Here is a 27,301-nt window from a genome sequence, read left to right as displayed (position 1 = left end):
GGGCTCCCCCCTTCCCATCCCCCCAGGCTGACCACGGCTCCCCCATTCCCATCCCCCCAGGCTGGCCAGGGCTCCCCCATTCCCATCCCCCCAGGCTGGCCAGGTCTGGGCTCCCCCCAGGCTGGCCAGGGCTCCCCCCAGGCTGGCCAGGGCTCCCCCTTCCCATCCCCCCAGGCTGGCCAGGTCTGGGCTCCCCCCCAGGCTGGCCAGGTCTGGGCTCCCCCCTTCCCATCCCCCCAGGCTGGCCAGGGCTCCCCCCTTCCCATCCCCCCAGGCTGGCCAGGTCTGGGCTCCCCCCTTCCCATCCCCCCAGGCTGGCCAGGGCTCCCCCCTTCCCATCCCCCCAGGCTGGCCAGGTCTGGGCTCCCCCCTTCCCATCCCCCCAGGCTGGCCAGGTCTGGGCTCCCCCCTTCCCATCCCCCGCCCCCGGGAGATTGGCTCTTCTGGCCCCTCATGCGCCCTCTCGGTGGCCCCTCCCCTGGCGGGCGGCGGGCCCCTCTTGACGGACCGCGGCGGCCTCTCCTTGCTCCCGGAAGTCCATGTCCCTTCCGGTCCCCCCCACCCCCCGCCGCCCGCTCTCTCCCCCTCCCCAGGTGCCCGGCCCGGCGGTAAGATGGCGGCGGCGGCCGAGTGCGATGTGATCATGGCGGCGCCCGAGGGAGCCGGGCTGCTGGGCGGCGAGGAGGAGACTCGCAGGTAGCGGCGGCCGAGGGGGGCGCGGGGCCTGGGGGGGTCTGGGGGGGCCGGGCCCCGGGCGAGGGGGGGCTCAGTCCCCGGCACCGCCCCCCCCGGGGTGCCCCGTTCCTTGGGCCTCTCCCCCGTTGTCTCGGGGGGGGGCCTGGTCTCAGGGTCGGGGGGGGGCTCGGGGAGGCAGGACCCCCCCCCCCCTCCGTGGGGCCTGCAGCGGGGGGCGGCTGCCGTGAGTGGGGGGGGGCGGGCCTGCCCCGCGGCCTGGCTGGGGACAGTGGGCGCAGCGAGGTGTTAAACCCCCACCCCCAGTGCGGGGAAATCCGCCCCCTACGGCCGGGTGACGGGGGGTGTCCCGGGGATACTCGGGGGGGGGGGGTGCCTGGGTGAACAGTCCGGGTCCAGGTGCCTTTTTCTGCCACCCCCTTGAAATGTCTTTGTAGGGCCCCCCCCGTGCCCCTTGCGCTGTGCCCTGCGGGGGCTGGGGGCTGTACGCCAGGTCCCTCGCGCCGGCCACGGAAGGGAAACTTGTCCAGGCACCTCGACTGCGCCCAGCCGTCGCGGCCCCGTCTGGGCAGAAGGGCCCCGTCTCCACCAGCTGCCGGCCCGGGGGGTGGCCGAGCGGCTGCCCGGGGGGTGGCCGAGGCTATGCTGCCTTCACCTGGCCCAATCCGAGCAAGGGCGGCCGCGGTGACCTTTCTTCACGCTCCGTGTGCTGCAGGACCGAGGAACAGGGGTGCTCGGAGCGGAGTTGGACCTCGGCCGCCCTTTCGGGAGGGAGGCGTCGTGTGCGTGCGGTATGGGGAGAAGGGCCTGCCGCTCCCAGCATGTGAGGCTTCGTTTCGGGATGGCTTGGCCGCATGTCAGATGCGAAGCTCTGTGGCCTTGGCTGGCCATGTCCTAGTACGAAAGGCAGGGGTGGTTCCAGTCCCTGTCTGTTTTATAGAAAAGGTTCAATCTCCTTTGGGCCAAACTTCGTGCAGTACAGCAAACCCCAGCCCGCTGTACGGTGCCAGTTGGCCTACCACTTAGCTATTGCAGTGATGGGCGCCACAGAAAACATGGATAGGCAGCAAGTCTGGGCTTCCTCGAACTTGGCTTTGGTCTTTATCAGTGTGTTCCACCATTTCTGCCTGGGGCAGTGTTGACTAGGGCCTGCAGAAGCCTTTCTCTGCCAGATCGAGGTCTGCCCCAAAGAGGGAGTTAAAGAGTTAAACTATGCATGTGGTGGCGGAGGGGGGGTCCTCATAGTTCAGAACCCTTGAAGAAGGTTCAAATCCTTTTCCCTTCTCTAACTCCTTTGCCTGAGGACTTCACGGATACTTATTAATTGCACCTACCTGCAACAGAACAGTTATTGTTTGAGATTTTTGATGGAGTCCTGCTCTCCAATACCTGTCCCGTGCTCCATGGAAAAATGGTCACTGTGCACATTGGTTCTCTAAAGTACACTATGTATTTGAAGGCAGGATTGGGTGTTGAAAGTACTAGGGCAGCTGTGTTCTTCTCCATCTAGTAATTGCTGAAAGATCAAACCTCCTTCATCCCTAAAGCTAGTTGGCAAATTTTGCTCAGTGGTGAAGATGCTGTCTGAGGCCGGGCGTGGTGAGGATCCCAGCCCTTTCCTCTGGTAATTCATTTTCTTTCCAAGAGCAAGTGCTTTTGTTACCACCTGCTGCCACAATCACAGCAGGGGATGAAGTTCCTAGATCCTCCTTTAGGAGGCACTATGCTAGTTCTAGTGTGCAAACCTGGCAGCTGTGTCTCAGCAGTCCGGTGTCTCCAGGAGGACTACAACATCTGGGAAGGGGTGGCTGAGCCTGCCACTCTGGAAAGGTGGTCACCTGACTGAAGCAGGAGGACAACATGAAACTGAAAGGGGCCTCTGGGTAGTGCCAGTTTCAAAATGAGGGTGAAGGCCTGAGGTACGTGTGCTGCTTATTAGCTATCAAAGGGTGAGGGCCAAGGGAGTGGCGCTGGGAGTATTGTAGCACCCTGGTGTGGTTAATTAAATAGATAAATAACACTGTTAAAAAAGCACCTGAATGCTGCGTAAAATATCCGAGTATCATAGCGTTACAGAAAATACTAGTGCAAGGAGAGCCCTGCTAAGTTTCATGTGATCCACACCCTCCCCTGGGCTAATGTGCGATTCCTCCTTACAGTATTTTCTCCAGGGCTTTGCTCACTTTTAAATGACTAGTTGAAATATTAAATGTATCAACATTTAGAAATCACGAACTGGGCTCAGTCTTCCTACTACAGAGTTCTCTAGCACCAACCTCTCTCCTCCTCCATACCTGTGTGCAGAAGGAAATGAAATGGTCATGAATAAAACGATCCCCATAGAAAGGACTGCAGAGTCCCAGAAACAGAAGAACTTTGACATCCTCGGTGGGGGGGTTGGTTCCTGGCCCACTCCAGATAGAACCCTGGGAATGGAGAGCAAAAGCAACCTAGCTCACCCAGCTGTCTTGATGGGATAGGGCCAGTACCTCAGTCCCGAGTCATTAAGTTTCAATCTTTCATCCAGTGGTTGTCCTTTTGAGTGTGGGATCCCCAGGCCTTTTTTTTTTTTTTCCCGTTGGGGTGATCCTGTCTTTTAATCTGATTGAGGGGTGGCAGGGCAACACTATGGCAGGGTCACCTAGAGGGGTGGTGTTGAAGGAAGGAATTAATATGCTACTTCCAAGATGCTCCCATCCCCTCTTGGTAGCTCAGAACTTGGAACCTACATATCCGTCTTCTGTATGCCAGCTGGTAGCCTCTTGGTTTGAGCAGATGCCTGCAGTCAAGAACTTCCTGAGTGTTAATCTTCTCTTTGCCATGAAGCTCCTCTCTGGGTTTGAGCAAGTTCTCTGGCTTCTCTGGCCCAGTTTACCCATTTGTAAAATTGGGATACTGCTCAGCTGTGTCAGAGAGGGTGTTTGGAGACTTAGCTAATGTCTGTAAAGCCCCTTGAACCATGCAGAGTGCTATAAGAACATAAGAATGGCCATACTGAGTCAGGTCCATCTAGCCCAGTGCCCTGTCTTTCGACCATGGCCAATGCCAGGGAATGAACAGAACAGGTAATCATCATGTGATGCATCCCCTGTCGCCCATTCCTAGCCTCTGGCAAACAGGCTAGGACACTATCCTTGCTAATAGCCATTGATGGACCTATTCTCCATTAATTTATCTAGTTCTTTTTTGAACTTAGGTATAGTCTTGGCCTTCACGACATCCTCCGGCAAAGAGTTCCACAGGTTGACTGGTCTATGTAAGTGCTTAGTGTTACTGGACTTAGGCAGACTAGGCATTGGAACCTGATGCTTCACTACAGCTTTTGTAGAGCGCGTGGGTAAATTTCCTAGTTAAAAAAGCCACCCCACAACCTGCGTAAATTATTTTGGTACAAATGTGTTTTTGGACTAACCTTTGCCCGAATGTACTAAAATGGTTCTGATGGCTGCTTCTGCTTACCCAGGTTGGAGGAAAAGATAGACGGTAGCAAAGCAGCGATTTGTATTTCAGCATAATTGTCCTGGCATTGCACTGAAACAGCTGCAAATAAACGGAATGTGTCATTTGCAGGTTGTTCAAGAGACGTGTCGGGGGAAGGAGTGGAGTATGGTCATGGGGTAATGGTTGTCTGCTGTTGCATAAATTCCAGGGATACTTATGGAAAATGATGGATGTAACGGCACTAATTTTATCTGGTGGTGGTGCAGTTAGTGACAGTTATTGTTGAACAGCTGCATTCTGATTGGCTAAAGTTCTGTGTTCTGATCCAATCACAGATCAGCATATCCACAAGAGGGGGAGTTTTTTTAAAAAGATTTCTAGACCATGGAAACGGTTTTCTTGTGGCTCAATTGATTTCTGAAGCTTTATTTCACTTCATTTTTTGTCAGATAAATAGTTTCTCGGTCGTCTGCTTGGCAGCTCCAGAGTCTATCCGTTGTGCATATATGCAGGGGGATGTTTCCCCTCATTCTTCGGTGCTGAATGATGTGGAAGAAGTATCTTAAAAAGAGGTATCTTTAAAAAGTCTCATTGCTAAATTAATATTAGGATTAACAGTTCCTTGATCAAACCTTTTCCTTTACTATTTGGTACCAGCTTCAGAGTGGCCGTGTTCCCAGAAGGTGCATCACAGTTACCTTTGTAAAATGGAGAGGGTGAGATTTACACAATGAAGGAAAAAATGTGCCAAACCAAAGCATTTGAATTTTCCCTCATCTTGGGGTCGGAAAGCTTCACCTTTAGGTGGCCAGTTCAAATCCAGTGTAGCTCCGTAGTGAGGGGATCACTGCCATCTCATGTGAAATGAGTTGGTGGGTCTCCAAGTGAACAAATCTCATTAATTGACTCTTTTGTTGACAGCGTCAGCAGCAAACTAAAGGTTTAATTGGCCATGAAGCCTGAAGACATTCTGCTCATGGATAAGGTACATTGATAACATTGGTACTGTACCTGTGCTGTGAATAAATAGGGCTTCCAGTGGTCAAGGCCAAAATGGAATTCTTTTTTTAAAATAACCAGTGGTGCTGAAAAGAATTCTTCACACAAATACTAAACTAATATGAATACATAGTACACTATAGGATTTGAATCATTGTGTTTATAGAATCAGTGTACAGTAGGTGTACAAAAATTAAATATTTAATACATACATTTTATGTAGAGCCTTACGTCTTCAAAGCATTGTACAAGCTCCTTTGTTTTGGTTGAGGAATCCTATATTGTAGAGGATGAGCATGAGCTTATCATAAATGTGTGTTGGTTACTTATTAAACCCAGTCAGTTCCCTTGATTTCAGTTGGTCTTATCAAAGGGCTCTCTGGCTGCACTCTTTAAACCTCTAGCGCCACAATAGTTCTGGGTCTATGTCCATTTCCGTGAAAACAAAACGGAAGCAGAATATTCCTGGCACTAGGCCCATCTGCGAATGTTATAAAAGTGGCATAGTGGGTGTTGTCCTCACCAGAACTGATTTAGGGCCGTGATTTTCAACCTTATTGATACCAGGGGCCAGGTTGCTGCCTTCCTAAACTATGTCAGGGAGATCTCCGGGACCGGCACTGGTCCACAGACTGGTTGTTGAGAAACAGTGGTTTAGGGGATTCCTGTGGAATAGGCTATGCTGCTTCACACACACCCCCTTGGTTGCAGCGTTATATTTGTACTTAACAATGGAATTGAAAACCTCCAATGCCCTTCGAAGTGAATCGGTAGATAAACACAAGCATCTGCCTGCACAGCGCTGGATTTCCCCACCTTCCTTCCTGCCTATTGTGAGCTGTAGGTCCTCTTTCATCAGCTCAATACCCTGCACTAAGCACCAGGTAGCAGCATTGCTCCTTGATCAGCAGGGGGTACTGCTGCACAGAGGAATCTGCCGCTTGACATGCTACAGAGCTGCTTTGTATTGTAATGAGGCTGGCTCCCAGATGACGTTGTCTAGCTGAAAGAAAAGGAGTACTTGTGGCACCTTAGAGACTAACCAATTTATTTGAGCATGAGCTTTCGTGAGCTGTAGCTCACGAAAGCTCATGCTCAGATAAATTGGTTAGTCTCTAAGGTGCCACAAGTACTCCTTTTCTTTTTGCGAATACAGACTAACACGGCTGTTACTCTGAAAGTTGTCTAGCTGCAGGATAAGATCATGATTTAAGTTTTAAAAAGTCTCCTTTGAGTTTAGAGCGATGTGAGAAGCTGGCTTGACCGGCCTGAAGACAGCAGTATGGAAGTACACTATAAGCTTTACGTGTTGCCTCCATCCTCATTTCCCAGCCGCTGTTTCTCATCCCTGACCTGAAAGAAGCATCTCTTGGGGGTGAGAGAGGAGACCCCCCTCTGTGCTGCGTGCGACCCATTCATTCCTTGGCTTCTCTGCTGAGACTGTCAGCATGCCAAGGGGAGAGGGCTGTCTAGTGCTAGGTAGGATGGCTGGTTTTGGGCTGTAATCACCTACCCACTGTGAACGGCACTAAGATCACCAAGCTCATTTCACATAGGTAAGATGAAGATTTTATCATCATGACGTTTACTGAAAATAACCGACAGGTTGCACAGGCAATAAACAAAAAATCACTGGCATCCATGACCTGTCTGTGACTTTCACTAAAAATAGCTGGGGGGAGGAATGACAGCTGAAGCAGGGGGGACTGACAGCCCGAGCCCCACCACCACAGGCAGGGGGAAGGCACAGCCCCGGCTGCAGCCACTGACAGCTGAAGCCAAAGAAGTCAGAGGTCCAGTAAAGTCACAGAATCTATGACCTCCGTGATTAAATCATATCCTTACACAAAGGTAACTGAATAGCATCTGATGGTAGAGGTCTGGGCTGGATTTCAGCTGAAAGGCTCCATATCCTGTAGCAAAATGCCTTGAATGCATCAGTGAAGCAAGTTGACTGTGGCCTTTTGCCCCTGCAAGTGACTAGAGGGGTTGCTTGGACCTCTTGGGGATTCACTATTGCCAGCCCAGAGAGTTTGGAGATGCAAACAGACCGCTGCATGGCAGGGCACTAGGCGAGCTGCCTGGAAAGCAAGTCAACATGTGAACTGCCTGGAGTGTCTGACCTTGTAGAGCCTCCTAAACACAAAGCTAAGCACTTGACTTCCTGGAACTTTTTCCCAGCTCTTTAGTTCCCAGAGAAGCTTAAAGTACTTTGCAGTAGAGGCAGGAAGTGAAAGGGGAGTGAGGGCTGTGGGAGGCGTTGAGTCTGCCACCTCAGTAGATTGTACAGACCTGAGTTACACATTCAGAGATGCGGATGGCTGCAGAGTGCCAGCCAGGCAGGAAGGCTAGTGCAGCAGCTACGTTTGGGAGGTGGTGTTCAGACGGAGCTCGGAAGGCTCTGGTCATTCTGGAAATGACTTGTTCTTGGCTGTGCCTCTGTTTCTGTGCTATGAAAATCATGTATGCAATTTGGGTGATGCTAGTATGTTAAAAGAGGGTCGCAAGCTAGAGCAGCGGGAAATCTGTATTAGGATTTATATGGTAGTAGGAGGCAGATGAAAGATGCTGCTCAAAAAGTAGATAATAAAGCTCTTGGGCTAATCTGGGACCATCTCACTATTGTGCAGGGTGAGTTATCTGTCTTAGCAGTTTGTTCCAAGGGCTAGCAAGGGTTGGGATTGCTGCAGAGGCAGGGTGAGCAGAGGGCCTACCAGCCCCTCCAGCCACTGGGGTTGAATAGTTCAGAGGGGAGTTGTTGAGGCCACTGCCCTTCTGGAGGAGGGCGCACGTCTCCAGTGAGGATGTGGCAGATCCTAGGGGAGAAGGTATCAGGAATGTTCTTCCTGTGAAAGGAGTCCGAGGAGCCTTTCAGGTTGAGCTGGGCTGTGGAGTAGGACTGCCTGCAGCACCTGGAGAACTGAGAGCGCATGACAAGCTTGTTAACCTAGCGGTTCACCACATTTCAGGAGAAGGGAGTTGTTTCAGACAGCTGGCTCCTAGCAGAGCTCTCAGTGCTTGCAGGCAATGAAAGAGACTCTTCTTAGTGAGTCCCTTGGTGTGGCTCTGTTCCTCCCCACCCCCTGGGTTCACCACGGAGAGGCCCTCAAGAGACACTGACCTCTCTGAACAAAGGAATCCATTCAGGCCTGGATTGTATTTTTAGCAAAGCAGAAGTGGGGAATGCAGCCTACATCAGTGTGAGATGCAGAATGATCTCATTCAGGCTGCAGCATCTGTTTGGATTGAAACAATTACTAATGATATCAGGAGATCTGCATTTGTTTTGTTAGGATAGCCAGAGACAGTGGTAAACAAGAACAGTTTTCTGTGTGTTGGGCTATGTTGTTAGAACACAACTGGGGAGAGACGCTGCCGTTCTGTTCCTGGGCTCTCACGCCTTGGATCTTGCAAACCGAGCAACTCTGCCTACATGTTTTGAAGTCACTTTGATTTTCTTGCAAGACTTCATCATTCAGCTTTAAAGGCATGTAAACAATAAAGGCAGCCGGGTTTACTTCCTCTCTGGTAAGGTTATCCAGCCACTGAGGTTTGACATGTCAACGAAGTGCTGTCTAGTAAACACTACAGAAAGAAACCCAACCAACGCTAAACAGAAACAACCATCCTCCTACTCTTCATCCTGCTGTAACGCCTCATCAGGTTATATCAAAGGGCTTTATAAGCACTACTGAGCCTTACAGTTCTCCTGTGAGGTAGGTCTGTATTTAACCCCCCGTTTCACAGATGGGGTAATGAGGCGCAGTGGTCAGTGACTCACTGGCGGTCAGGGAATAACTCCAGGAGTCCTGGCTTACAGCCCTACAGCTAAAAGAACAGGAGGACTTGTGGCACCTTAGAGACTAACAGATTTATTGTGAGCATAAGCTTTCGTGAGCTGCAGCTCACTTCATCGGATGCAGCTCACAAAAGCTTATGCTCAAATAAATTTGTTAGTCTCTAAGGTGCCACGAGTCCTCCTGTTCTTTTTGTGGATACAGACTAACATGGCTGCTATTCTGAAACCAGCCCTACAGCTGTAACCACTAGAAACACTGCAGTGCGTAATGACTGGTAAAGTTGCTTGGTCTGATTTGTAAATCTTTAATCTGCTCACTTCTAGCAGGTGGCTCAGCAGGCCAAGAGATCAGGTTTTGCAATGATCTTTGCTGCCCTGTTCTTCAGAATACGTAACCACAACAATAGGACCCTATACCAGAGGTGGGCAAATTACGGCCCGCGGGCCACTCCTGCCCGGCTCCTGGCCCGGGAGGCTAGCCACCGTACCCTCCCCTGCTGCTCCCCCTCCCCCCAGCCTCTGGGTGGCGGGGCGGCAGACCCGCAGCCTGGCCCGGTGCTCTGGGCTGTGCGGTGGTGTGGTGCTGTCAGCCACCCGCGCAGGGGGGTTGGATAGAGGGCAGGGGAGTTCAGGGTGGTGGTCGGGGGTGGGGGTGGGGCGGTCAGGGGAGTCCCGGGGAGCGGGGGGAGAATCAGGAATGGAGGGGTTGGATGGGGGGGCCCTCAGGGGACAAGGAGGGGTTGGATGGGGCAGGAGTCCAGGGGGGGGTCAGATGGGGGGGGGGCGGGCCATGCCTGCCTGTTTGGGGAGGCACAGCCTCCCGTAACCGGCCCTCCATACAATTTTGGAAACCCGATGTGGCCCTTAGGCCAAAAAGTTTGCCCGCCCCTGCCCTACATGCTAGAAAGCAAACTTCTAGGCACCACTTCCTTCACTGCCTTCTGAATGCTTCAACCCTCCTCATCTTCAGAAGTGGCCATTGTGCATGGGTGTCTTATCTTATGGAGTGAAAATCCCTTCCCGATTAGTGGTACAAATCCACCCCCTTGGCACGAGTTACTGAAACAATCACTACTCCAAGAGTTGAGAGAGAGACCGACAGCCTGGCACCGATGAGATGTACACTGCATGTGTCTTCTAAACTGCCTGTTCGCCAGCCCGGAGGAGCACTGTATGTCTGTCAGGACAATGCCATTTTAAAAAGTGATTTTTCATTTTGCTGTAAATCAAGTAGGGGGCATATTTGTCTAGCTCTGCTTCCGTCTAGAGCCAGTGCAGTGCGGGTGGGGAGTTCTGCTCTGACACTTGCCACGTGTTCTGACGCACACCAGGGTGCATCTCCCCCGGCTGACTTGGTTGTGCGGCTGGAGATTACAGGTTTCAATCACAGCAGCAGAGGGTTCATTTCTGATGGCAACCTTGGCATGATGCCCTTCCTGGGCATGGGTGAGGAGGGCATATTGGCAGCTTCCCACCAGATAGAGATGAAAGCTCATTCAGACCAGACTCAGGCTAGGGGTTGGATGGGAAGTTATTAGATACCTTTCAAGGCCCTGAAGTGAATCCACTGAAACAGAGGGAGAGGGATCTGGATCTGTTTCGTTCCCAGCACTCCCACTTTGGGACATGCGCTCTCCGAGCACCACATGGCAGCTCACTGCTCTGCCACCCAGTCGCCCCTGGACTCTGACTGATTGTTTTAAATAGTACTTCAACATACTGGGCCAAGGGTATCCCTGGTGTGTCTGACCAATGGAGTGCCACTAGACCTGGGTCTTGCCCATTGTCAGCATCCTGAGCTGAACCTAATTGGGAACAAGATTAAAAATGAAAGTGAGCAGCACATATTTTAGCCCTGACCCTGAAGGCCCTTGGAGTGGTAACACTCTGTATCTATTGTTTTGCCAGCTGACAAACTTGCCTTGTTTCTGTGAAAACAGCCCAGTGCATGAGGCAGTTTTGTGGGAGTGACCAATGGCAAGCCCGAATGAGGTTAAAAACATGTTAACTTGCCCCCACACAGTTCCCTTTGTTCCTTTTTTAGTGGGCTTGCCAAACATAACTCACATTGTTCGCTTCAGATAGCCTTCAGCTCAGTGCCCGCTGAAATGCCGTCCTTTGGGCAGAAAGGGGCCATGGCAGTGTTTCGCTCCTTACAGAGAGGGGCACGTGGACGGACAGGGTTTTGAATACCCAGACCAGGATTTATTCTGTATCAGATGATGATTTAATCAGGGGTGGTGTTGAAAGGTGTCTTCAGCTTGGTCTCTTTGGCTCACGGACTGTCATTTACTGTGTCTGTCCAACAAAGGGCTCTGACAATGTCAATGTTAAATAATAGGCTCTGGACCAGCAGATCTCTGACTTTACAACCTGCCATGCCTCATCTGATGCTCAGGAGTGTTGGCATACGTCCGTTGTAAAGTTACTCCATGTGGCTGTAATGGACTCTTATTTGGCTACTGTGATTTAAGCCAGCCCATATACCGTCAGTGGTGCGCATTCCACGGCTGTCCTGGACCATGTGCATTGCATGGCTCTCCAGGGTGGCACCCCGCCTTTACCTGTCCAGGATGTTGTGAAGGGTGAAATCGCTGCTTTCCAGAGCTCGCACAGTGTCTTGGCACCGCTTCAGTCTCACTCAGGCCATCAAAAGAGGATGGCAGAGGGGTGCCGCTTGCTCAGAGCCTGAGCCGCACCAAATGTTTGTAAATTAAAATGGAATCAAATGGAACACCTGCTTATACCTTCCTTGATAGATAGAGCTGAGACCTGCCTATGAGTTTGTGTAGAGCTTGTAGTGCAAAGGGGCCTGATCCTGATTTGGGCCTCTGGACACTACTACAAAGCTAACAGCGATAGTAGAAATTGCTTAAGTTCACCAGCAGTAAAATTGGTTGATCAGCTTTGGGCCTGCCATGTGGCCTTACAGGGAAGGAGGGGGCTGGGGGTAGATCTAATAACTCCTTGGGCTGCCCGTTCTGTACACCCGTGCTGCTTGCCTTGGCATATGAAAGCCAGTTTCCGTGCTGTATGTCTGCCTTGGACTTCACAGGTCAGTTCTGTAACTCTGGGCCCTGGGTTTTCTGAAAGTGGAGAAGCTCAGCTCGGAGCCTGTCTGGTGTGACCTGAGCGTTTGAGACTGAATGTGGAACTCTGCTCTAGGAGGCTGGAACGGCCCCTTAGCTATTTTAGTCCCATGGGCCTTTGCCCCGTTGCTGCTGTGAATTCTATATAGGGAGCAGTTGACTGACATTTCCTTTATGGGGAGGAAGGCGTCCAATGCCAGTCAGCTACGCTGGCGGTAAGGAAGGAGTTGCTTACCATGTGCAGCAAATATCTGTGGCTGGACTAGCCCAGTGCAATAGCTCTCAGTACCATAAGGACTGTGCTGGGCTGGAATCCAAGTGATACTGTATCCTTAATGCGAGTTTGATCATTAATTGTGTACTCTGTAGACTTGCCCCCTGTTGCTTGATTTCCGAAATTTGCCTTCCTCCAAGGAAGAGGGTTTCGAGTTGTGTGCATTGTGGGAGTTATAGTTCGGAAGGACTGAGCGTAATTGGAAACCTCGGGTGCTTTCATTTCTGAGGCTCTGGGTGCAGTGGTGAAGACCCAAATGATTTTATCCCAGTGCTGATTGAAATACATTCTAGAACAGGGCAAGTTTATGCTTCTAAAGCCTCCATCTCCATCAATGGCATAGAAAGGGAAACAAAACCATTCACGTTAATTGGACCTGAACTTGGGAAGCCCTGGTAGCTAAACTCCCGAAAGACCAGTATGTAGACACTATTGCTGTTAAGGTTTGTCTGGGTCCTGTTGAGAGGTGACACTGCTTTGGAGAAGCCGTGCAGGGTAGGAGAGCGGGTGGCCCACCAGACAGAGGCCGTGGTAAGAACTAGCACAGAGGTGGGCAAACTACGGCCTGCGGGACTGTCCTGCCCGGCCCCTCCCCTGCAGCCAGGTCACCGCACAAGTAGCGCGGCTTGCACCCGCCCTCCTCCCGGGCTTTCCAACAAGCCTGTCCTGCCGCCGTGAGCGGCCTGGTGTGGGGGGGAGGAGGTCCTGGGGGTAGTCAGGGGACGGTTGGATGGGGCGAAGGTTCGGGGGGGCGGTCAGGAGACAGGGAGCATGGGGGAGTTGGATAGGGGGTGGAGTCTCGGGCGGTCCCGGTGGGGGGGACAGGGAGCAGGGGGGGTTGGATGGGTCGGGGGTTCTGGGGGGGGGGGCGGGAAGTGGGAGGGGGTGGATGGGGGCAGGGGCCAGGCTGTTTGGGGAGGCGCAGCTTTCCCTACCAGGCCCTCCACACCATTTCACAACCCCCATGTGGCCCTCGGGCCAAAATGTTTGCCCACCCCTAAACTAGCAGCTGGGACGTGGGAGACGGAGCCTTTGTAAATGTTAGTCAATGCTGCTGTTTCAGCAGCAGAATAGCAGCAGATGCAGTGACAGGGCCCGGTTTTGCCTGACTTATGCCGCCCCAGAGAGTTTGTTCCTCAGTGCAGTGTTTCCTAACGTGTGGGGTGCAAAGGACTGGCTGTGGGGCATGGAAGGGTGACAGTGTATGTTCCCTGCCGTGCTGCCCTGCCAACGTGGTGAGATGGACGGTGGGTGCGATTACTTCTGTTTTTCTGAGGGCTCACCTTCCGAGGGCTTTGGGGGAGATGCATCAGGCTGAACGTGGAATATTTTAGGAGATTTAAAAACCTGACCCTGCAGCCAGGCCTTTCCTGGGCCCCTCCTCAGCCTGCCAGGCACCCTCCATTCCTGCTGACTTCAGGAGACCTCTCCAGTGGTCTGGGCCATTCCTGCATGGTCTGGAGCTGCTCCTGACAGGTGGTCAGCACTTTTGGTTTCTGCTGATTTCAGTGGCAGTTGGGGGTAAACATCACCTTGCAGGATCGGACCCATAAATTCTGTTAAAGATTCAGCAGTTTTCTTGGTTTCTGAGAATTCAGGAACAAATACCCTTGGTTCAGTCAGTGCTCACGGGGCCAGAGTCGGAGCGGTGGCTGAGCAGTACTTAGTGCAGCTCAAGGGAGGAGTGTGCAAAGATGGTCTGAATCCATCATGAGCTTCTGTGATCCTTGGCTGGCCCCCAGTACAGCGTCAAGTAGCCAGCTGCCTGTGGTCCCAAAGGCTATTCCAGCAGCCGGCAGTCCCCTGGACATGGGGTACCCTCTTTCCCCGTGAGTACCATCGAAGGGGGAATTCTGTAGTGGCCAGGTAGGCCAGCTTTAGAGCCATGTGTAGCCAGCAGAACCGTGCAGAGCTGTCCTGAGGCGGCTGTGGCCAGTCAGTGTGTGTCTGTTCATTTCACGGTGGGATATTTTACTCTTTCAGAGAAGCAGAGTCTTTCAAGGAACAAGGAAACGCCTATTATGCCAAGAAAGATTACAACGAAGCGTATAACTACTACACAAAAGCCATAGGTGAGAGCGACTGTTTGTGACAGTGTTCTGGAGCTCGCTAAAACCGAATGGGTTATGGGGGGAGATCGCCCGGTATATTGCTCAACTCGCGTTGCTAACGGCACACGTGGAAGAAACCTCTTCCAGGCGTCCCGGTGACGCAGATGTGTTAGTTACCGTGCAAGGTCTCACCAGATTTACCGTGAACGCTTGTGAGTGCTCGGGATAGCTGTATTGTAGCACCTTGTCGATGTCTGTTCCAGCCAGGCTGATTGATTGGGATCTCCGTAGTGTTAAGGATTGCACAGTTCCCTCCCATGTGGGCTCAGCAGTGTTACCATGCTGATGGGCACTGAACGGGACACTATGTTATTTCCAGGGCGCTTGCACAAGGGAACTCCGATCCCTCTGGGTCCTCCTATGTATAAATGGTGGACTCCAGGTAATTTTTAAGCTGCTCAGGCAAGGTATGAACTTGCAAACAGGGAATGTGATTTTGAACCCAGTAGTGACCTTGTAATGTGCTCTGTCTACAACCTGTGTAGCCCTTTGCATTGCTCTAACTGGGATTGCTGTAATGTTTTCTCCAGACGCATGTCCTAACAATGCCAGTTATTATGGTAACAGAGCAGCCACCCTAATGATGTTGGGGAAGTTCCGGGAAGCACTGGGAGATGCCCAACAGTCTGTCAGATTGGACGATACCTTTGTAAGGGTAGGTGACCAGCCATTCAGTGTATCATTGTTACTAGCTTTTGGAAAACACCCACACCCACACACCCCCCGCGCGCGCCAACTATTGCCACATTTTTAACTATCTTCTCAGGGACACCTACGGGAAGGGAAATGTCACCTGTCTCTCGGGAATGCCATGGCCGCCAGCCGCTGCTTCCAACGAGTTCTAGAACTGGATCGTACAAACCCTCAGGCACAACAAGAGGTAAGAAACCCTCTGAGATCCAAATTTCCCCCTCGTGGGGGCTGCCCAGGGGAGCAGGATTGTGCTATGGAGCCTTTCGCCTCTGGGCTGCAGAAACAAGTGTAGCTCAGGTTAGAAGTGACTAAATGGGGTCACTGTGGGGAAGCCATCTGATGGGGGGAGAGGTGAAATGAGTTGGGGGTTCTCAGTCCAGTTTTCATTAGACTGATACCCTCTCTGCAAAACTGCTGCTGTGTGCGCTCTCCTCCTTGGTTGAGGGGCCGAGGGCCGAGGAGGTGTGGGAGCTAGACTGGGCAATCGGGGGGAGTGGTGAGGAGCGGCGGTGGCTGGGGGGCAGTGTCCTCTGTGGTTAAGCAGAGGCCTTCGTTCTCCAGGGCGATCAAGCCAGTTCAGTCCCAGGGGCCCGCATTAAACTGGCTTTAGAAAAGCAAGGGTAGCTCTAGAGTACTGTTGCTCCCAGAGCTGCTCTGGTGTCCTGGGCGCTGGCTGGTTTAAATGCCACCCAGCGGAGGTGCAGACCCGTCGAGGCGAAACCGACCGTGCCCTCCTTTCTTGCAGTTGAAGAATGCGAGCGCTGTGCTGGAATACGAGAGAATAGCTGAAATCGATTTTGAGAAACGGGATTTCAGGAAGGTAAAATCAACATGGATCTTTTTTGTCACAATATGACCAGAAAACACTGATCTGGCTGGCTCAGCAGGAGTCAGGGACAGTGTCCCTCTAATTTTTTATGTCCATGTGCAGAAGGAATTTTGTTATGTGCACCAATATGGCTGACATGTGTGACACATCGCCTTCCTGTTGGTGCACATAACAAAATTCATGGGGGAGAGGGCACAGGGCTGGGGCAGAGGGTTGGAGTGGGGCAGGATGAGGGCTCCGGCTAGGGGTGAAGGCTCATGGATGAGGGGTTTGGGGTTGCCGGCTGTCCTGGGGCTGCAGTGCGGAGAGAGGACTCCTCTCAACACAGCAGCTTGGGGCCGGGGGAGAGGCGCCGCTCCCTTGCGGCAGCTCCGGCGGGGCTTCTCTCCCCAGCAGCTCCGGTGGGCCTGGACCAGGCCCTCTCCCCCAGCAGTGGCAAGTCTGGGACAGGTCCGTGTTGGGGCCAGCAGGGAGGGGTGCCTCTCCCCTGGCGTGGCAGGTCCGTGCTGGGGGAGAGGCATCTCTCCCTGCTGCAGTCTGAGCCCCTGCCTGGGGGTTAATAGGCAGGCTGCGCAGCTTAGAAGGAACTTAGGTAGGGACTGCTGGCCCTTACCTGGAGTGCGGGAGAAGGCGCCCCACAGCCAAATCATGCCTTGGAGTCTATAACTCCACTGGGCTGTTGGCGCACACGTGGGCTGCCCTGTGAGGAAGGCAGAGCTGCGCTGATCTAGCACTGACCCAGCTAACTTGCCTGGTGGGAATAGCCTTAGCCGTGCAGGCTGGGCGGAGTATGGGTGGGACTGGGGTGTTGGCTGGGGGCGTTGCTCATCAGATTACATTCTCAGCAGCTGTAAAGCAAACACTGGTCCTATAAGACATCCCCAGGATCCCTGTTCACAAAGCAGCAGGTTCCCTGCCAGTGTTAAAGGGATAAAGGGGGAATGCATAGCTATTCACCGCGTCCTCCACTCCTGTTTCTAAGCCTCTCATGGGCTGGGTGCAGCTGGTACTGCCCTGCCTTAGTGAGAGTAGCCGTGAAATCTGAAAGACACATTTGCCCTCCGACACCCACGTGCGACTCGCACCCAACTGCAGTTGCCTTCAGTGGATGTATGCGAGGTCAGGGTTTGGCTCAGGGCAGGAGACCGTCTCTTCATCACATCAGGGTTAAGAGCACTATTCGTAAGTGTCTGTGGGAGGAGATGCCTGAAGCCCAGGCTCTGGATTCTGTAATGGTCAATCCCAGCTCTGCCTCATCCGATTGTCCCACTGTGCCAGCTGCTCTTCACAATCTGGATTTTGTATCTAGGAATAACTCTGCCTGTGTCTCCGTCCCTCACTTCTCCCATCTCACTTCGCTAGGGACGTTGTCATGAAACAAAACCTTTGTTTCTGGAGAGCTGCTCCTGGTCCTTCCCCACCCAGAAGGCGGGAGGCTCCTCAATCTGTAGCATATCGGTGCTCCCCACAGCAGCTAATTGTGATGTCACAAACGGGGGATTGAGAGCCCGGCCCCAGGAGCAGATGAACCTTTGGGAACAATGCTCCCGTTCTCATGCAGCTGTCTCCACCAGAGAAACCAGAGCTGGAAAAGACCTATTAGGTCACCCAGCCCATCACAGGCCAGTGCAGCTTCGGTCCCTGCACTGGCATCTTGTGCTTTGTTCAGTCCGGTTCCAACTGTCTCTGTCGATTGAGTTTCCACCACTTCCCACATTCCCTACCAATGGGGAGAGAGGAGAAGGTCAGGAAACGTGGGAGCATAATGGTCTGTCTCAGGCACCTAGAAAACCCTCTTTCGCCATAGCATCAGAGGGTTTAAAAGGGCTGGGTTTGGTCTGTTGCTGTCCATGGGGCACTTTGTGACCCTTCGTTGTGTGTGTGGTGCTTGGATACCCCAGAGATGGGCTCGCGAGCAATACAAGACAAGCTGCAGATCTTCATAAATGAGGGGCCTTTAGGACCCTACACATTGGGGAGGCTTCTACTGAAGTGTGTTTTCTGGGTCTGCATGGTTCAGTTTGAAGACCAGTCTGCCATCCCAGCTGGTGCAGAAATAGCACCGTCTCTCAGCTCTGGCTCTTGGCTGTTTGCTTTGTTCCCACTTGCTTTTCTTCTTCCGCCAGGTCGTGTTCTGCATGGACCGCGCTTTGGAGTTCGCTCCTGCCTGTCATCGGTTCAAAATCCTCAAGGCCGAATGTTTGGCACTGCTGGGTCGCTATCCAGAAGCACAGTCTGTAGCTAGGTAGGAACGCTTGACGTACTAACGAGCCCCGGGTGTCCCAAGAGCACTAGCTCAGTGTGAATTTGTTCAACCTAGCCCTGAGAGGGGAGTTTTGTGATGGAAACACACGTGTAATAACTTAAGTTCCTCTTGAAGTGCAAGATGTGGTTAGGACAGATGCTCAAATTCCACCCCTGCCATTTAGTCTTACTAAGGCCACCTGCTTAAAAACCATGCTGGGTTTCCCACTGTGTCACTCGCAGGCCTGCCTGCGTTTCCCAGTGCAGCACCCTGGCTGCAGGCTTGGTGAAATAGCTAACGCCTTGGTGAAGCGAGGCTGTTCTTGATGGTTAGAAGGAAATGACATCTCGAAAGTGCTTAGACTGGATTCTGAATGTGCATGTCTGGCTATTCCAGCGACATCTTACGCATGGACTCCACAAACGCAGACGCCCTTTACGTCCGAGGTCTTTGCCTGTACTATGAAGACTGCATCGAGAAGGCTGTGCAGTTCTTCGTCCAGGCACTCAGGATGGCTCCTGATCACGAGAAAGCATGTCTCGCCTGCCGAGTAAGTACTGCGACTGGGGAGCCAATGGCTTATAATGAATCTGTTCTGCTCAGCTGAACCCTCCCCCATTTCCTGCTGTTCTTCCCCTCCCCTCTCCCAGACGCTTTAACCCTCCACATATCTGCTGTAGCCAGCGCATCAGGTCCATCCTGAAGTCCACCTGCTGCTTCCCTGTGGGGTAGCCACTGATAGACCTCTCCAGGGTTAGGCCACGCTGTGGGCTGCCCCTCCTGCCTGTTGTTCTCTGGAGCAATCGGAGATCACTCTCTGCAGTCCTGGATACTAAGTTTCTAGCCTCTGACTTCCAGTGAAGTCTAACGCAAGCTGTCAAAATGTGAAGATCTGCAGCTTGACTTGCATTTGAAGTGTTTTTCCTCTCAAGTTCCTGCCCAGTCCTCTCTTCTCCAGTCTAGTTCTTCTTCACCCACCTTTTCAGGCAACACAGAGCTGGGTAAGATGTAAAATGTTGGGTTCCTTCCTTTTTTATAATACAACTGTTTCCTTCCCTGCTACATTCTGACCTTGAGCTTTAACTGGTCCCCTCGTCCCACGGGGAATGGCTGCGATTGACACTGGCTGTTTCTTAGCAGAGAGGAGCTGGAGTGGTGACAAAGCTGCAGCTTGTATGGTCTGGGGCTGTGTTTTGAAAGCAAGTTAGAAAGTGTGTCTTGGGATCAGTGAGCCTTGGGCTTTGATGTCGTCATAGAGTGTCTGTCCTCATCCCAGGGCACTTTCTCTTTCAGAATGCCAAAGCACTTAAAGCAAAGAAAGAAGATGGAAATAAAGCATTTAAAGAAGGCAATTACAAACTAGCATATGAACTGTACACAGAGGCACTGGGGATAGACCCAAATAACATAAAAACAAATGCCAAACTCTACTGTAACCGGGGGACGGTTAATTCAAAGGTAAGACCCAGGCAGCATTAAAGGTGGGCGTTCATCCTGGGAGCTCAAGGCACTCCCCAGTTATAAACTGCCTTGCCGTGGAGGAGAAACCCATGGGATACAGACGAGGGATGATTCGTTCCAGAACGAGGCATGGTGCCAAATTTCTCTTTTGTTTAGGCTGGTTTGGCGATGCTTCTCCATCCCTGCTGGGCTGTCCAGTCCCTGCTAGTTCTGCAGGCAAGGAGCTAGGGTTCATGTTTGCGTGGGTAGGTGCTGTTCCAAACAGCATGGGACACAACTGTCCTAAAGACGTGAAACCCAAGCCAGGGGAACTGTTAGGCCTTAGATCCCCTTCTCCAGCTGAGTTATTTAATCCCGTCCTGAGAATGAGGAGACTTCAGTGCCCACAGATCACTTACTGTACTTAATTCCATCTAAAAAGAAAGGACACCTGTCCAAAGCCTTGGCTCCCTTGCCAGACATCCAAGAAAACTATAACACAGGAGTTACCAAACCTAACCCCACCCCGAGCAATTCCTCGCTGATCATGTGACCCACACAGCGTGAAATCCCACCCTCCGCTGCCGGAGCAGTCGCCGATGCCTGCTCAAACCAGTGGGCGTGGGAGCCTGCCCAGAAGGCCGTTCCGGCCATCGGGCTGTGGGAGTGGGGAGCCAGATCTGGCTCCAGTTGTGTGTTGCTCACACTTGAAAACTGGTAACGTGGTTTCTCATCCTCCCCCCCCTTTTAATTTCCTTAATTTTTGCCAGTTTGTAATCCCACCTAGGAATTAGCGTGGGGCCAAGTCTCGTCCCCTCTCCCTGCACCCCCACCCCCTTCCAAACGCTTCTTCTAAGAAGCAGCAGTGAGTGGTTTATAAAAATGAATTTGCTGCTTCTCCAGGTGCAGTCAGAGTTCCAGTATTCCTAGGGAGCACGAGTTCTGGGCTGGGGTGGGGAGCAGTGTGTTTTGTCTCCTTTCAAGGCAGAGTCCTGGCAGGGAGTTCACCTCCAGGCCCTTCCGTGAGGCAGAGAAGCAGGTTCTAAAAGGGGATGTGCCAGACAGGTGGAAAGAGGCGTCTCCAGTTGAGCCATGTATTTGTGGCTTTCGTTTTGCATGGAGATTGTAGCTCCATCTCTGCAGCTTCAACATAAATCGTGTCGAAATCCATCCCCTCTCAAGGGGATTCATGAATAACTGTGTGTCTGGCTTTGTAGCTTAGGAAACTAGAAGAAGCAATAGATGACTGCACAAATGCAATAAAACTGGATGACACATATATCAAAGCATACCTGAGGAGAGCACAATGGTAAGCAGGCCGGGGCTTTGAGCACCCAGAGGGAGGTTCAGGTTGGGGACCAGCTGTCTGCAGTGCCGCTTGGCTGCCGGAGCTGAGACCAGTTGAACGGGGATGAAAGGCAGTGTCGTAGGGAAGCGGTGTGTGAACGCAGGCTCCTGTTGTAGCCAGGTGTGTGCCTGGTGGCTACGGGAAGCCTGACAGCACCGTCGTGGACCTGATGCCGTGGGCTGCCAGTCACATTTAGCCTTTGTTTGTTCTCCCTTGTAGCTGGTGATTTAATCAAGTAGCTTAAAGCAGTGTCCTGTCCCAGAGTGGTTGAAATCTCACTCCATTAACCTGGCTTACAGAGCCTGCTGTGAAATGGGGCTGGCTCTGACCTGTCGCAAGACCTGCCTTTCATGCCTCCCTGTAAAGGGCCAATATCTCTCTTCAAGGACAGTGGCTATGCCACCCTGTTCTGGGTGAGGGTCTCTGAACCCACAGTGACTGGCACCCAGGGCACGTGCACAGCCTGGGCAGTGAACGCCAGCGCTTGGGACCCTTGCTTTAGTGACGTTGCCGCTGCTTGGAGGGTTGGCTGTCCCTGTGCAGTGCATGCTCAGCTGCAGGGGCTGAGGGCTTGCTGCACGGAGACCAGTTTTAATGTCTCTTCAACAGTCTTCATCAGAAATTCTGCATTCCCCTTCTCCTGGGCCCCTGGTGTTCCTCCTGGGCAGTGGCAGAGTTTCTTGGGCACTTGCTGTGCTGAAAGGGCCCCTGGGGCCCCCTGTCGGATCACTCTTTAAGTTGAAATGCCTGATCTTTTTCTTCAAGTTGGCTGCCCTGCCCCACCCCCATCCGGGGCTCGGTAATATCTGGTGATGGGACAGTGCTGCCTGTTCTTCAGGCAGTAACCAGCCACCACTGAGCCCTCTGATAACGGAGGGTATTAACCGAAATGTTTCATCACTCTTAACCGCCCTGAGACCATAGCTAGTGTCTGACTCTGCGTCAGTTTCCCGGAATTCCCAGCAGCTGCTGGCAGTTCCTGCACCTGGTGAATGGGTGAAGCGATTCTATGCGGGATGGCTTCTTGACCTGCTAGGATTCATCCTGCACAACAAGACGGCAGATGCGGGTCGGGCTCGGGGCCGGAGCACAGGCTTAGTCTGCCAGGGTTTCCTTTGTGGGTCACCCCTGAGAAATGCAGGTGGCTGCATCCCACCTTGGGCTCTCCCTACGGAGCCCCTTCATTTTTGCTTCTGCAGGTCCTAGGCATATCTTTCCCTCGGTAGTTTTATCCCTCCAGAAGCCTCATAATTTAACCCCTGCTGCTGTGGTTTTTGTTAGTCTCTGTAAACTATTCCATTGTAACCGTTGTTTCCTTGCATAGTTACATGGACACAGAACAATACGAAGATGCTGTGAGGGATTATGAAAAAGTTTACCAGACAGAGAAAACAAAAGGTAAAAGCATCAGCCCTCGCTTTCTATACACATGACCTGCCCCTTGACAGACCTGTTTCTTGTAAGGCGGCAATGCTGCTAAACACCTGAATTGCCATTGTACACACGGATCTGCCCCCTCTTGCTTTAATGCTGCCCCTTGCTTTGTACGGATATTGGGAAAATCCCCAGAAGCTCCAGGACAGCTGCTTAATGGAATCTTGTGAGAGTTTGTTCTCTCCCAGTGTTGGAGAGCGGGGTAAAGCTTGGTCAAGTGATTGGCCCTGGACTGACATCCAGAAGGGGGTGGTGTCAAATCCTGGCTCTGCCACAAATGCCAAGTGCCGTTGGGCAGGTCACTGGATCTCTTTATGCCTTGGTTTCCCCATCAGTGAAAATGAGGAGGATGACACGTCTCCATCTCCAAGGGGAACTGAGGATAAATTAACATGTTTGGGAGATGCTGGGATACCACAGGGATCTAGAGCTGCCTGTATTATGGGCTACTTATGTGCCTGTTACTAGCAGCGGTGTCATGAAAGCCTCCCCAGTTCCGTTGATCTCTGCAGCACCAGGGCTACAGTACTATCCAGGGCAGGAAGATGTTTGGTGCCAAGGTTTTATTGACACACTGAGGGTGTTAACATTTCCCCTTGCATAGCAGCCAGAGGTGTTTTAAGATACTGCCTGGTGCACCAGGCACCCACCAGGGGCTCAGGGAAGTGGGCGCTGCTGCTGAAAGGACATTAACATTGAGTCGGCTTGGGCTGGAATTTTCCAAGGAACCAGAGTTAGGTGCCCACACCCCATTGACTGAGCAGTTCACACTTCTCTGGAAATTCGGCCATCACTGACCCCTCCTGTTGGAGCCATCTCCGAAGTGCCAGGCCTGAGCACAAGAGTCTCCTCTGTTCTCAAAGACGAAAAAATTGGCTCTGTCCCTACCCCAGGGCGTTGCCTTACAAGCAGAAGCCACGCGTGATGAATGGTTTAGTTTGGGTATCGCACCTAGCGTAATGCAAAGGGATTGTCGTGTGAGTGAGGCTTGGCCAAAATCTAACATGCAGAGTCTCGAGAGGCTATGGCTGGCTGGGTAGTACCTAGGTCTCTGTTTCCCAAACCCCTGGGGGTTAAGTATAATGATGTGAGTGCATTTTTCGTTAATGGAGATGTCTCGCTGGGGACAGTGAAACAAAACGAATTCTTTAATTCTAGAAGGATGCTTTCCTTCTGTTGCTACTAAGGCTGCATGTGATACAAGGCTCTTTCCTTCTGCCTTGCTCTTCTTTCTAGAACACAAGCAATTCCTAAAGAATGCACAGGTGGAACTGAAAAAAAGCAAGAGGAAAGACTACTATAAAATCCTCGGGGTGGACAAAAACGCCTCTGAAGATGAGATCAAGAAGGCGTATAGGAAACGGGCACTCATGCATCACCCAGGTAGAGAAATGTTTTCTGCTCTTAGCATGCAGCTCACTGCTTTAGGTTTTTCAGAGAGCAGAAGTAAACGGAAGAGAGAATTTCAGAGGAAACATTTTCCCCGTCTTCAGAACCTCCCACTGGGCTGTATCGTTTGAGGTCTTTAATGACAATTTCAGCAGGATGACCATGGTGGTACATAAAAGTCGATGGTTGGCTGGAACGTGTAGTGTTTTCCAGGTTTCAGAGTAGCAGCCGTGTTAGTCTATATTCGCAAAAAGAAAAGGAGGACTTGTGGCACCTTAGATACTAACCAATTTATTTGAGCATAAGCTTTCGTGAGCTACAGCTTACTTCATCAGCGACGCTTGGCAGCAATTGAAAGCTTCTTTCCTACCTGTCTTCGCCCCTTAGACCGGCACAGTGGGGCAAGCGCAGAAATACAGAAAGAAGAGGAGAAGAAGTTCAAAGAAGTCGGAGAAGCCTTCACCATTCTGTCGGATCCCAAGAAGAAGGCTCGCTACGACAGTGGGCAGGATCTGGAGGAGGATGGCATGAACATGGCAGGTTAGTGTTCCCACAAACATGCGAGCCAGGATGAACTTGTCAGGGTAAAAGGATGCCAGGTCTGCCTTCACTGCTGGAGGGGCTGTTCCTTACCTTGCTTGTGTTAAACGCCTGCTAACGTTGCTGTGTCCCATGGCACCCGTGAACTGAGCATGCTCCTGCTGTGTCGACGCTTGAGGGGGAGATGGCCAAGAAACACCTGAGGGCTGCCCCTAGCTGTTGGTGATTCAGCAGCTTCCCTCAGTCAGTACTGAACCAGTGCCCCAGCCCGTAGCTAGGGGGCACTGTTCTGCTGAAGAGACTGTCTTCCATGGGTGCTGAGCACTCGTGGTCCCTGTTGGTTGCATGATGTTTATCCCAGCAATCAGCCTGTTGGCCCGTAGTGTCCAGACCTAGCTCTAGCACGAACTCCATTTGCCTGTCTCTCTGGTGACTCCGGCAGTCTGCACTCTGCCCTAAAGCCCTGCAGCGCTGCTCCCTGCTGCTGCATTTCCGTGGGGGGTAAAGCGAGCCATGTGTGTATCCATTTGTAAAGGACTTTAGGAGCCTTTGTTTAAGAAGACTGTACAAAGACGTGAAATAACACAAGCAGTGTCTCTAACTTGCACCTCTCTTCTCCCTCCGTAGATTTTGATGCTAACAATATCTTCAAGGCTTTCTTTGGTGGGCCAGGCGGCTTCAGTTTTGAAGGTAGGTGACACGTCTTTCCACCAGCGTGAGAAACATGTGTGCTGTTCATATACGTGACGGTCATATTAACGTCCCCGCCGTAGGTCGGTGGTCGAAAGGGTTCGTTTGATTTAACTGCTTGCGTGCCTCTGGGCCCGCACAGAAGGCATGGTCTGCGCAGTGCCCCAGCCGATGGCTGCCTCTGGGGCCTATGCAGAGAAAAGCTTCCCCCTCAGGGTGTGAGGAAACTTGGCACTAACGCTGTTCTGTTGCTGAGAAATCTGCTTGGCTGTCACTCAGGCACGCACCTGCTGGGTCACTGAATCTGGAAACGAGGGTGTCTGATCAGACACGTTGTATAGCTAGTCTGTACTGCCTCCTATTAGACACACGACTCCCGGGAGCCTTCTGGAGGCCCCGGCCTATTGTCGCTGCATTTTGAGTTGGCCAGGGGATGTTGCAAATGGCTGTTATGCTCCACACTGACCATCCTTCTCCTGGTGCATGGTCAGCTCACCATAGATTGCAAGCCTCTTGGCACAGGGATGGCTTGTACAGCGCCGAACATCTGGTCGGCACCTTAACCAGCATTAATACAATCCAGGGGGGAAACTCATGGACCCCTGACGTGGGAAAAGTCTTGTTTGCAAATTACTCTAGCCCTTGCAATCCTTTCTCCAGACCCCTTTAACTTATCAGCACTGACCATGTGCCAGCGTTACTCCATTCCCCTCTTTGTGTGGCAGAGTTAAACTGCCCGGAGCCCCTCCCTTGTGTGTGTCTGTCCAAGGGCTGCGTTATGTGTCCAGCACTCCACAGATGTTCAAGAGCATTGTTCTGGAGAGATTTCAGAGTAACAGCCGTGTTAGTCTGTATTCGCAAAAAGAAAAGGAGTACTTGTGGCACCTTAGAGACTAACCAATTTATTTGAGCATGAGCTTTCGTGAGCTACAGCTCACTTCATCGGATGCATACCGTGGAAACTGCAGCAGACTTTATATACACACAGAGATCATAAAACAATACCTCCTCCCACCATTGTTTTATGATCTCTGTGTGTATATAAAGTCTGCTGCAGTTTCCACGGTATGCATCCGATGAAGTGAGCTGTAGCTCACGAAAGCTCATGCTCAAATAAATTGGTTAGTCTCTAAGGTGCCACAAGTACTCCTTTTCGTTCTGGAGAGAGACTCACGAGCTCTAATATTTCTCACTTTCTCTTTCAGCTTCTGGGCCAGGAAATTTCTTTTTCCAGTTTGGCTAAAATAAAAACCTACAAACCACATACACACACCTGAAATGCTTGTTTTAACCTTGAATACGGACATAATTAGACTCCTGCCTTCATCATGTCTCATTGTACTTAGAGCAGTTTCATTTTCTCAGTTGGAGACCTCTCTGTTGTGTGCTTTGTGTGAGAAGAGGAAACCAGCGCTGAAGAGAGGGGGCGGGGAAGGCTTGTGAATTTTGTTTTACTGTTAACTTTATTAAAAAAAATAAAATGTTTTGAATCTTTTGGTCCCTCCATGCTGGCCCGTGTTTTCAGACTGTTCGGACTTCCTCCAGGGTCCTGTTGCTGGAAACCCAGCTTGTCAGTGGGGTGAAGTGTTCATGGCTCCTTTTGGTTGGTTCCAGAGTACAGGATGGCGCCACATCAGGGTTTCTGGAGCCCCATTTTTTCTTGTAAGTAATTGAATCGTAACAGGGTTTTTATAACACCCGAGCAACTATGTCCTGTTTGCCAGCTGCAATTTTGTTTGCCGTGGCTACACGAGAATGTACACCCGGGCATTAATGTAAATGACAAATAGCGATCTTAATGTTTTCGTACTGGAGAGAAATACTCCTTCAGATTTATGGGAGCAGCTGATATGAGAGAACTCCCTATGGGGCAGCTAGAAATACGTGCTCTAAATGCTTCCACTCCAAGATGCCCCATCTTTGTTTAAGAGGATATTTAATATGGTCTGGAGTGAATTTCTTTTCAGTTTTTCTCTTTTATAATTAATTCACTTGATCATTTAATTGCAGCATATATGATTAAAACATGGTTTTGCTAGGTTTGGATTGGTTTGTTTCTACAGTCTAAAAACACCCTTTATGTTTGACGCTTTCCATAGTGCAAATCTATAATGCGGGCTGCCTGTTTCCAACTTGTGAAAAATGTCTGAAGACTGGTTACTGTGGGCGCAGGGACCTGTTGGTGGCGTTTACAGAAAGTGATGTCTGTTTTTAATGTAACACAACTGTGAGTTCTAACTGGCATTCCAAGTATTTTACAGGAACAAAGAGATTCTAAGTTATGGCA

General features: G+C 51.6%; 1 protein-coding gene across 2 annotated transcripts; it reads left to right on the top strand.

Moving 5' to 3' along the window:
- The first annotated feature begins 545 nt into the window (after nucleotides 1-545).
- On the top strand, nucleotides 546-26,518 carry DNAJC7 (DnaJ heat shock protein family (Hsp40) member C7). Of its 2 annotated transcripts, none has more exons than XM_077806159.1 (14): nucleotides 546-696; nucleotides 14,279-14,367; nucleotides 14,937-15,061; nucleotides 15,173-15,286; nucleotides 15,845-15,919; nucleotides 18,055-18,173; nucleotides 18,570-18,723; nucleotides 19,467-19,631; nucleotides 20,831-20,922; nucleotides 22,286-22,359; nucleotides 23,632-23,778; nucleotides 24,172-24,324; nucleotides 24,952-25,014; nucleotides 26,220-26,518. In XM_077806159.1, the coding sequence occupies exons 1-14, from the start codon at nucleotides 614-616 to the stop codon at nucleotides 26,255-26,257; spliced, it is 1,491 nt and encodes a 496-aa protein (XP_077662285.1). In that variant the 5' UTR covers nucleotides 546-613; the 3' UTR covers nucleotides 26,258-26,518. The 2 variants fall into 2 exon arrangements, with proteins under 2 accessions (XP_077662285.1, XP_077662284.1); XM_077806158.1 differs by lacking the exon at nucleotides 546-696 and adding an exon at nucleotides 4,593-4,706.
- Nucleotides 26,519-27,301: the final 783 nt, after the last annotated feature.

Source organism: Eretmochelys imbricata, chromosome 27, assembly GCF_965152235.1.
Source record: "Eretmochelys imbricata isolate rEreImb1 chromosome 27, rEreImb1.hap1, whole genome shotgun sequence".
Lineage (NCBI taxonomy): Eukaryota > Metazoa > Chordata > Testudines > Cheloniidae > Eretmochelys > Eretmochelys imbricata.
Note: the sequence above shows the minus strand (reverse complement) of the source record. Positions and strands in the feature narration are given on the sequence as shown.

Bases quoted from the DNA above. Each gene is read 5' to 3' on its own strand.
- DNAJC7 (XM_077806159.1), top strand. From the start codon at position 614: ATGGCGGCGGCGGCCGAGTGCGATGTGATCATGGCGGCGCCCGAGGGA. The intron at 697-14,278 runs GTAGCGGCGGCC...TTACTCTTTCAG, and splicing joins GGCGAGGAGGAGACTCGCAG to AGAAGCAGAGTCTTTCAAGG. The intron at 19,632-20,830 runs GTAAGACCCAGG...CTGGCTTTGTAG, and splicing joins GGGGGACGGTTAATTCAAAG to CTTAGGAAACTAGAAGAAGC.